The following is a 12,002-nucleotide window of genomic DNA, read 5'->3' on the forward strand; positions in this document are numbered from 1 at the left end:
TTTGATGCCATTGCACATCTGTAGCCGATACTGAATTTGCAGCTCTTATATTCTAGAAATTGCTCATTCCTGAAATGTTGATCATTTTAAATTGAAAGTGTCACACCTGAAGCAAAATAACAATGACAAAAAGCAAAATGTAACAATGAAGAAATCCCTTTTACTTTTTAAAGGCGTACTGCCACCGCGCAGCACTGCCCCATACCGGGACCCTGAAGATAATTATTCAAAACAAAGACAGTCCGAGAATATTTTCTATATAATATGATACATTAATTTAAACATTGACAGGCAAATCTGGTGACATAAAAATAATCCTGACACCATAAAACTGGAATTATTATACGTTTTATAGCCTTGCATAACTTTTAAAACTTAAAAGATTAGGAAAATGAAAACATTTGCTGGAAGGTTAGCAAAAAAAAAAAAACTTTAAGACAATTTAAAAATAAATAGATAAAAAATTACCGCGCTTGGTCACACCCAGGATAAAATATATAAAATGTTTTGAATGATAAAGGCTGCCAGTACAAAAAAAAACAAATCAGAAAATAGAAAATACAAAGTACAGCGCCAATAAAAACTCAAATGCTGGGAATTTCAATGTGAGAAAAAGTCCAACAAATGCAAGTGATGAAAATCCACGGTTGAAGATAAAAGTCCAAACACCAAGGAGTAGGATCAATATAGCTGAAAACATTACCACCGCGTGCACCAGAATTGAAGACAATTTATAAACAACTATATATCTTTCTATATGTACCTCTACCTATATATTTCTAAAAAAAATGTTTTAAAGACGTAGCTACCATCTGAAAGTTGCCAGATAACTGACATTCAATGTATCTACAAAAAACACATCTTTCTTTTCCTTAGTCCACCTGACAACACAATTATCAACCTCAATATAATGCTTCTTAAAAAATTCATCATCTGTTATCTAAACATGCAAGTACTGTCTGAGAACGAACTATCTATCTAATTATCTATCTATCTATCTATCTATCTATCTATCTATCTATCTATCTATCTATCTATCTATCTATCTATCTATCTATCTATCTATCTATCTATCTATCTATCTATCTATCTTCTTATAATACATCTTTGGTAACTCTAAAAAGGGGAAAAAAATCCTATATTAATTTTGGGAGAAATTAAACATCAGAATTCATTCCTTCCACACTGGAGTAGATAACCTTCTTATTTTAATTTAATGCTCAATTTTTGTTTACTTTTGTAGCACTGTTTCATATAGAACTCCAACTAAATCTCTTTTTTCTTTGGATCTCCACCTTAAAAAAAATATATATTCCTAACTTCTACTTACCCTCCCTATGCTCCAGTCCAGCGCTGGCAGTCTTCTTTGGGCAGAACAACAGTCACATCATTCTGCGCATTTTCTGTGAACCCAGCCTTTACACCCCCCATAGGGGTCATGAAGGGAGGGTTCAGAGCACTCCAGGACTAATCAGGGCTCACACTTCAGTAAAGTGATTGTAAAGTCTTGTTTTTTTATTTTTTTTATTTAAAAATAACAAACATGTTATACTTGCATGCTCTGTGCAGAGGATTTGCACAGAGCAGCCCCAATCCTCCTCTCTCTTCTTGGGTCCCTCTTTGGTGCTCCTGACCCCTCCCTCCTGTTGAGTGCCCCGACAGCAAGCAGCTTGCTATGTGGACACCCGAGCCAAGCTTCAGCTCCTTATATCCATTCAGACACAGAGCCATGACCCAGCCCCATCCCTTTTCTCTCCTCATTGACTAACTGTCTTTGATTGGCAGCAGTGGGAGCCAATGCTGCCACTGCTATGTCTCAGCCAAACAAGAGAGAGAGTCACAGATGGCCGAGTCTCTCCCACAACATCGCTGGATAGAGTTGGGGCTCAGGTAAGTATTAGAGGGGCTGAGGGGGGCTGCTGCACACAGAAGGTTTTGTTATCCTAATGCATTAAGACAAAAAAATCCTTCTGACTTTAAAACCACTTTAAGTGATTATTACTTAGTTGTAGAATAATACACGCCCCCCCCCACCACCCCCACCCCTGAAGAAGAAAAGAAAGCTGCTGTGACCTCACTGAACTGGCTAGAAGACTAAAGGATAAATATATGTAGAGTATATGATTTTATTTGTTAATAAAAAAATAACGGGAGGTATAAATCCTGGAGTTTTCTCCTTTAAAACATCAGAATATGCAGACTGTTCATTATTATATCACCCATATAATAATACTCCAGTGTGATACTGACTTACTTTGTGACTATGTTTTAAAAAAGTGAACGCAAGAATGAGAACGGTTTCAGCACAATCATACACACATTTTCCCTGATAGTGAATCACTGCAGGGGTTAAACTCCTTGGGCTCTTAATCATATGTTTGGTACTGTATACTTTTTTCCAGAGACAAAGGTGAACACGTACCTACTGCACCACTGCCATACATAAAAGATATCACATAAATTATAAACTACATTTTCTCATTAAAACTTAGTCTCACATTATTTTCTTCAGTGCATACCCAGAGATGACCTTTACCTGCTGCCAGTGAAGACCTGGCATAAGGTACATTATACGCATATGGCACTGATGTTCAATTTCTTCTCTTCAAATTAATTATAATTCTAACAATGTTCCAAGTGAAGGGAAGCCCCATCAGGCATATAGAGATTAAACTTCATTTTTTCAAATACCAAACCAAACCATATTACCTTAAAATGTCCTTGCATACTAGCTGAGTGAAGCATTAAAGCAACAGTATCTCCCAAATAAGAAAGATATGGACAATGTCATCAATGGCTTTTTGTATTTATCATAGCGAAAGGTTTAATGCTAGCCATTTGATAAAAATGGAATACAATCTAAAATTTCTATTATCTTATTTTACAATTAAGCATTTTTTCCAAAATATGAATAATCACGTTTCTCCAGCTGTACAACAGAAAAATGATGTACAAAATAAATAAAAATATCATAGTCATTTATACTAAAGTAAATAAAAAATACTCAATTTGAACATAAAACAGAATAGAGCCAAATACATGAACAGAGTGATAGATGGATATACAGATAAATATAGGGTTTCTCATATCATAAGGCAATTTTCAAGTTTTTTTCTCATGCTACACCCCTTCTAGCGATAATATGACATTAAACTCTCCCCTTGCCTCATGGTCCCAAGTTATCTCCTGCTTGTACAGTCTCTGGAGGCATAATGCAGGGATGCAGAATGTGTTAATCTCCTTAAGGTTCTTTATTGGCTTATCACTGGAGGTGGGGCTTATCACAAAAAGATAGATAGACAGACAGACAGACAGAGAGACAGAGAGACAGAGAGATAGATAGATAGATAGATAGATAGATAGATAGATAGATAGATAGATAGATAGATAGATAGATAGATAGATAGATAGATAGATAGATAGATAGATAGATATGTGATCAAATACACAGATAAAATAAAAAATAAACTAATATATATATATATATATATATATATATATACATATATATATATATACACATGTATATATATATATATATATATATATATATATATAGTGGGTATAGAAAAGAACCCCACCCCCCTTTAGTCCATTGGCATATGTCTCTACTAACCTTGCATATCTAGTCAAGTTCCTCCACCCCAAACTCACTCATCCGTGTCTTTATGGACCTTGCTTCGTGCACTAGCCCAAATCATTTGGTGGAAGGGGAAATATGGTGCAGGATTGTTTTTCACGGGTTGGGATTGGCCCCTTAGTTCCAGTGAAGATAACTCTTAAGGTGTCAGCATATCAAGACATTTTGGATAATATCATGCTCCCAACTTTTTGGGAACAGTTTGGTGATGGCCCCTTTCTGTTCCAACATGACTGCGTACCAGTGCACAAAGCAAGGTCCATAAAGACATGGGTGAGCTTTTGGGGTGGAGGAACTTGACTGGCCTGCACAGACCTCAACCCAATAGAACACCTTTGGGATGAGTTAGAGCGGAAACAGTGATGCTTTCTTGTCCACATCAGTGCCTGACCTCACAAATGTGCTTGTGGAAGAATGGTCAAACATTCAACAGAAGAGTTGGAGCTGTTAGAGCTGCAAAGGTTGGGCCAACTCAATATTGAACCCTATGGACTAAGACTGGGATGCTATTCAAGTGCATGTGTGTAAAGACAGGCGTTCCAATACTTTTGGTAATACAGTGTATGTATATGTAGATAGACAGACAGACAGACAGACAGACAGACAGACAGACAGACAGACAGACAGACAGACAGACAGACAGATAGACAGATAGACAGACAGATAGATAGATAGATAGATAGATAGATAGATAGATAGATAGATAGATAGATAGATAGATAGATAGATAGATAGATAGATAGATAGATAGATAGATAGATAGATAGATATTATATTCAACCTGGTATAATAATATATTTGGTAACACAGTATAACTTTTTTGGGCTTTAAAGGTCTGGGAATTAAAGTATGTGCTTAATTTGTCCTCTCCTCATTAATTGTTGTGCACCATGTTGGCTAGATGACATTTATAACTTGCATCCCTTAAAAAAAAGAAAAAACAACAGAACGGATGAGATAATTATGTAAGACAGAAGAGGATTATCATACCAAGAAAGCAGCAAGACTCCTTTGGGGTGAGTCCCAATCAAAGCAACTGTTAATGTAGTAGGCAGCATTGATGAGCACCATGACACAACGCTTCATGCGGATAAAGTTCCTCAGCAGTAACTGTGAGAAAGATGAAAAGATGAAAATATTATCAGAACAATTAAGTCTCAGAGTGACCTGGAAGGTTGACAGCTCCTTCTAGACAATCACGATTAAAAGATGTGTTTTAAAGAAGGAGTTGGAAAAGGTTCAACAGAGGGATCAGTTTAAATCAATAGCGAAAAATAACTAGGCTGAAATTACACATACAGCTCCCTGAAACAAACGTTAACATTGGGATGAACTGTTTATAGCATGAAATTGACAAAACTAAACATGAAAAACATCATTATTTTGCTGCTGGAAGTGATGCTAGCTGATCATAGGAATATTATAGTCATAAGTTACCAGGCAATCAGACGCAAAACACGAGCCAGCTGACTGGAAAAATACTTTTGATTATAATTTTAGTTAGAACAAAGACATAGGGAAATGTGTCCTTTAGGTTTTAAAAGTGAAGGTTAACATAGTAGGGTTATGAGAAGGTTAGCCATTGTGGTCACTGTAACTCCTGACTTTTTTAGGGCCAACTACAAACAAAACTAATTTTGCGTCTCATCTCTTATATCCCTGCTTGGTATAATATAAAATTCCAGGATGGATTCCCTGCAACAAACAACAAACACATATAACAGTGCAGCTGCAAGGGTATTATACTGTATGTTGCAGGTTTTGGGAGCAGGAAGGGACAAAGATTTTTTTTTAAGTTCTTCAATAATTTTAAACATTTTGAAGTGCCGAGCAGATACAGGAAAATATTTGAAAGGGGCATAAAACACTGCCTACTAGATCGAAAGGAGAATGCAAAATATTATTATGCAATATTTTATGTTTACTGATCATAAAAAATAATTTTCTGCATGCGATTGTTTTTGAGAATAGTTACTAGTAAAAATTATTGTTTTAAAAACAGATTAATTTAGCTGTTCAAAGTATATAGTTGTCTACTTCACGACTATGCACACACAAGTAATCAAACTATTCTACAAACATACAACTTCATGATGATGAAACTTGCATGTTTGTGCCTACTTTCACAGTCTCAAGGTAATCAATTGTGAATGTCCTTCCCCCCCCCCCCCCCCCACGGCAAGCTTAGAGTTTCATAGGGGCCTTAAATCATTAATCACTTCACTATCTACATTTTAAAATAGTGAGGGGGTGCTCATGGTGTTCAGGAATGCCATTTAAAAACAGTGTGTTTACACATGCCTGGTGCATGCACAATGCCTATGATCTCACTGTCATTAGAAAGCGCAGATCATAGGCAAAATGCACAGAGCCAACAAGAGTGGCTCTGTGGATTGTTCTTGTTGTAATAGACAATCACAGGTATCACTAATTTAAAAAGTACTACTGTTCCTCTCACAAAGGAGGCAGGGAAGCAAGGCTGCTCAATGAATGTTTCAATGATTGAATGATTTATGAATAAAGAATAGGCAGCAGCGGCTTTGATTATTTGCAATAATTTTAATGTGGAATAGTGGAATACCCCCCCCCCCCTTTTGTACATTGTTAATATTATCATTATTATACAGGATTTGTACATCTCATTTTTGTCCTATTTTCCTTTCCTTTTCCTTTCCTACACTCACTTTTCCTATTCTGCAGATGAACCCCTCATCTCCATACCCCAACTGTATGTAGTGTGTACACCAACCCTTCACCACCTTCTGTGTATAACTTGTACATTACTAATGCATTACCTGTAGTGCACCAATACCAAGCTCCATGTTTTAACCACACCAATATCATCATGTTTTTTCATTTCCAAAAACCTGGCAAAAATTAGAATATCTTGGGGTATCTATTTTCCAAAAAGAGAGGTTATTTTCTGGGTGATAGCACTGCCTTAGCATTTTCATTTGATATATTTCATAACAAAAAGTCAGAGAGACTATTTTTTTTTCAAAAGTTTTGCCAATTTTCTTTTTCTTTTCATAGTAAAAGATTAAAAAGTGGTTATTAAATAACATAAAAAGAAGCTATTTTTCTGGCCCTATAAAAATGATATAAAATGTATTTGGGTACAGTGTTGAATGGCTCAGTAATTGTCAGTCACTATATTGGAGTGCTGAAAACTGAAAAATGACTCAGTTTTGAAGGGGTATATATACAGGCTGATACTTAAAGCGTATCTAAACCCAAAAACAAAAATGTATTATATTGCAGCTTACCAATTCTTGGATCTTTTTTTGGGCTTGTTTCCGTTGTGTTTACCTAGTGATCCTGATCCTGCCAGTAATTCTGTTATCTTTCAACTTCCTTTAACAGATCAAGCTTCCCAGCAAAAGTGGAGGATTAATACCATTTACCGCTGATAGGGGTGTGTACAACTATCAGCTTTTATTTGATCATGTAAAACTTTTATCCCCCAAAAAATAAATAAATAAAGTTGCTGTAACTGCTTTATAAAAGATAACAGAGGTTTGGCTATAATTTATTAGTCAAGACCATATAAATCTGCTAATGCATCCAACACTATCCTCTCCCCAGACTGATAATGCTGTCATCCAAATGTGTTTCCATTGCTTCTCCAGTAGTGGACACATCCTAACACAGGAAGTGTGTTACTGGGTAAATTGCCAGGCAAAATAAAGCCTAAAAAACCCAAATCCAGATACCATTTTAAGGACTATTAAGCTGCAATAAATTATATTTTTGTTTCTGCATTTAATTCAGCTTTATTTGGTTAAGCAACTGACAGCTTAAAGGGTAACTCCACTTTTGTGGGGAAAACAAATAGCAAAAAAGGAAGAATAATATAGCGTATATAATTGCGACACAAGTCATATTGTAATTGATTGTAATTAAAAATGACCTTTCCTTTTCAATCTGCAGCCGCTGTAATTTTCTGTAAATGCAATGCAATATGGCTACCTGGAGCTGTTCTGTACACAGAATGTACTGACCACACCCCAGAAACATAATTTCCTGCTTGTGGGATTGGCTCACCAATTTTCCCAGAAGTCTGCCTAAAATACAAATCAGATTTCAGGCATCCCCTGCAACAAAAATGTCATTTTTGGTGAGATACTCAGAATAGGAACACATCTAAAGGGATGCAGGCCCAGCCGATTTCCTCATTAGTGCTGTGCAGCTGCACAGCTGACTGATAATTATGAAACCACCCCATTAGACCAACTCAGCTCAGAGGCACAGAGGAACAAACCATGATTTCTTCTGAGTAGAAAAAGGTAGTAATCTAAAACAACATTTGTTATAATCCTTGCAATGTGCATAGATCATCCTTTATTTTCATATTATATCATATATCAAACCAATCTGACAGCCATAATTGTAGGACCATTATTCATGGGTAAAGTGTTAATCCATGTGCACATGCCAATGCTGGCCAATCAGAAGCAATCTTTCATCCTGGAAGTTCTTCAAAATGAATAGGGAGAAAAGCAGGGATTTTAAATACCATGACCGATACACTGGCTGTGTGAGCTCTGACAGCACATCACCCACAGAAGGTAAGTACAGTGAGAATAGGGGTTGGAGAGGGTGTAGGGTATAAGTTCACTTTTATTTTTATTCTGAAAAGATAAACTAACACTTTAACTCTAAGGCCCCATGCACACAGGACGTTAGAAAACTAACTAACACCAGGAAAAAGCAGCTGTGAAAACATGTTTTTAGTAGCTTTTTCTATTGGCATTAATGTGTGTTTAGCCGCTTTAGCTTTTACCAGGGTTTCTCTGCCTTTACTCAAAATCAATGGTTGCCTATAAGAGCCGTCTTTGATCCGACTTTCAGCCCATTGATTCGAATAGAAGTCGCATTCAAATCGGATCATAACGATCCAACTTGTGGTGCAACGTGTGCTCTGAGGATCTTGAAGGGGAACTACATGCCAAAATGGAAAAAAAATAGTGTGCCCCCCCCCCCCAAGTTCCATACCAGGCCCTTTAAGTCTGGTAATGGATCTTGAAAGAGAAGCCCACACCAAACAAATAAATAAACAGTGTGGGGCCCCCCCAAAAATCCATACAAGAGCGCCATCCAAGCATGCAGCCTGGCAGGTCAGGAAAGGGGAGGGGATGAGCGAGCGCCCCCCTCCTGGACCATACCAGGCCACACGCCCTCAACATGGGGGAAAAGGGTCTCTTCCCGACAACCCTGGGCGGTGGTTGTGGGGGTCTGTGGGCAGGGGGCTTATCGGAATCTAGAAGCCCCCTTTAACAGATCCCGCCCCCTTCCCCATGTAAATGAGTATCGGATATTCATTCACCCCAAAACAGGCAGTGTAGTGTAAATAATGAATAAAAGAGATGGTTTTGAGAAGTCCTTTATTAAAAATCTTCCTCCAATCTTCTGCCTATGGTATTCTCCCTCCTATCTTCTGCCTCAGAAGACCTGAGGGAGATGACCGGAGAGACTAGACTGGAGGCAGAAGATTGGAGGGAGAAGACCTGAAGCAGAAGATCGGAGGAAGATTTTTAATAAAGAACTTCTCAAAACCGTCTCTTTTATTCATTATTTACACGACACTGCCTTTTTTGGGGTGAATGGATACCCGATACTCATTTACATGGGGAGGGGGGTGGGATCTGTTCAAGGGGGCTTCTAGATTCCGATAAGCCACAGAAGACCGGAGGAAGAACACTAGAGGGAGAAGATCGGAGAAAGATTTTTTATAAAGGATTTCTCAAAAACCATCTCTTTTATTAATTATTTACACTACACTGCCTTTTTTGGGGTGAATGAGTAGCGTACAATGTACCCCATGCTCATTCACATGGGGGGGCAAGATCCTGTTAAAACGAGCTTCCAGATTCCGATAAGCCCCCTGCCTGCAGACCCCCACAACCACCACCCAGGGTTGTCAGTGCAGAGCCCCCCCTGCCCCAAAGCACCCACCCCCCATGTTGAGGGCGTGTGGCCTGGTATAGTCCAGGAGGAGGGGCGCTCCCTCATTCCCTCCCCTTTCCTGATGAGCTGCATCCTTGGATAAAGGTCAGGTATGGTCTTTGAGAGGACCCCACTCTGTTTTTTTTTTTTTCATTTTGGCATCCCTTCCAAGATCCATACCAGACTCAAAGGGCTTGGTACGGAACTTGGGGGGGCGAAAGCCATTTTTTTTCAATTTTGGCATGGAGTTCCCCTTCAAGATCCTCAGAGCACAAGTCGCTCCACAAGTAGGATCATCATGATCCGACTTAGATGCGACTTCCATCTACATTAAGGGGTTCTCATAGGGAACCATTGATTTTGACATGTCAAAAAAAATGCCTGGCGAGGCTTAACGCTGTATGCCAGCGTTAGATGTTTTTACAGATGTAATGACAGTCCTCAAAATGCGCTGGCCCTGGGTTTTTTTTCTGCAGCTTGAAAACGCCTATGCCACTCACAGCTTCAAAATGTGTGTGTGTGAATGAAGCCATAGAATAACATGGAGGGGCGTTTTTAAGCTGCAAAAAAAAAAAAAAAAAAAACATCTGACGCTCCTAAAAGCAGCTGTAAAAACACCCTGTGTACATGAGGCCTAAACTGATGACCTGTAATGGATTTTAAAGCACCACCTTTTAATGTTTATCTTTTTTACCTAATCTAATTTTACATTCAAGAACCGAATAAATACCAGCTATTATTTTTTTTCATTGTAAATCTATGAACACAAACTCCTGAATTCTGAAATATAATATGTGAGTATAATAGTTGATTTATTAAAGGAAAACAGTCTCTTCACTTTGCAAGGTAATTTTTCCTTAGCTTAGTGAATGAGGTAAATTGCATGATATCTGGTATTCTTTGCAAAGTGAATTTTCATCACATTTACTAAGCTAAGGTAAAATTCACCTGCAACGTGAACAGCCTTTTTACCTCAACCCCAATGAAGGGATCTAGGTGGCTAATGTAGGAATTTGGAGTCAGAGATTTCCTATACAAATCTACAATATAAAAGGTTTTATTTAACTATAGAAAATGCTGTTTTCACAGAGTAAAATGTTTAGTTGCATAAGTGTTACAAAATGTTATGGCAAAACATATATTTTTTAGCATACATTGCATTACATTGTAAGTGGAGACTACATCGTTTGATTTTTCTTTTTCACATCTCATAGAATTTTTTCATCAGTCCTTACTAATTTTTCAATTTAATTGACTCCTGCTTTCAAATTATGATTTTACTCCATGTTAGAGATGGCTGGTATAAATTGATTTGCAAAAGATTGCTGTCTATCACATTCTCAGCAGGTGCAAAGTATGGAACACCTTGCTCGGGGCTGATTTGTAAGTTTCTTCCTTCCACCCTGTTGGCTCCCTAATTGCCCAGGTTCAAGGACAGAAAAGAGTGAGATGTGACAGTTCTGGGACAAACACAAATTCCTTTATAACCCTTTCTATGCCAGAAAGCTGTGAACCATTTAATATATCTGAATCAATATGGATTCTCTTTAGGAACCTATAAACACGAGATAAGCTTTGCCCAATCCAGCTAAATTTTGACAACCCGGGCATAAATCTTCATGTCTACGAGGTACATCACATGTGGTCAACTGATTATTTCTTGTTTGATATAGTGAATGAACAAAAATTATTTGTCAGTCAACTGCTATTTTTTCCCAAGAGATGGAACCCGTCCTCCCACCAGGGTGTCTGACTTCACTTAATCGCTGTAAAATAAACAGCAGAATAAAAAAAATGCAGGTACCAGAAATACCTGTTGATTTCCTTCTAATTTTCTGTATGAGCTGAAAAGACACTGTCTTTGGTTTAGTAAAGGCAAATAAGCTGTTCAGTTTGCAACAAAAGTTGCACTTTGCAAGGGAATTTCCCCCAGTGCTTGGGGAATGTAGTAACATTTTACTTTGCCAAGTATATCAAATAACATGCAAGAAGAAAAAAAAAAATCACATAATTTTTGTTTATGTATGAATGGATAATGGAAATCAGCAGAGGTTCACCTCATTTGCTAGTCTCGGGAGATAATTCCTTTGCAAAGTGCAACTTCTCTTGCAAAGTGAACAAGTCTATTTGTCCCCCAACCTATTAGGGGAGATTTACAAAAACTGGAGCAGTCAGAACCTGGTGCAGCTGTGCATGGTAACCAAACAGCTTCTATTTTCAGCTTGTTCAATTAAAGGATACGTTCACCTTTTTACAACATGTAATAAAAGCACATTTTTGCAGGTAAAAATGTGTGTTTATTATTTTTGTTTTAGGAGCCTGTAAAGCATTGCACCGGGGTTCAGCAGATCACTGATGCCATGCAGGACTCCCACAGATCTGTCAGTGCAACTGTTTGCTTGTACCTCAAACAAAA

The 12,002-nt window shown here is 37.7% G+C and overlaps 1 protein-coding gene across 6 annotated transcripts in view; it reads right to left on the reverse strand.

The window, feature by feature from the left end:
• Nucleotides 1-12,002, reverse strand: part of MCTP1 (multiple C2 and transmembrane domain containing 1) — a 1,122,980-nt gene that overhangs the window by 347,223 nt on the left and 763,755 nt on the right. For all 6 annotated transcript variants that reach the window (XM_082247658.1, XM_082247657.1, XM_082247659.1 and 3 more), the window contains one exon: nt 4,631-4,750. In XM_082247658.1, the coding sequence (XP_082103784.1) occupies nt 4,631-4,750 (120 nt within the window). The remainder of the gene's footprint in view (nt 1-4,630; nt 4,751-12,002) is intronic.

Source organism: Pelophylax lessonae, assembly GCF_965119305.1.
Source record: "Pelophylax lessonae genome assembly, chromosome: 1".
Lineage (NCBI taxonomy): Eukaryota > Metazoa > Chordata > Amphibia > Anura > Ranidae > Pelophylax > Pelophylax lessonae.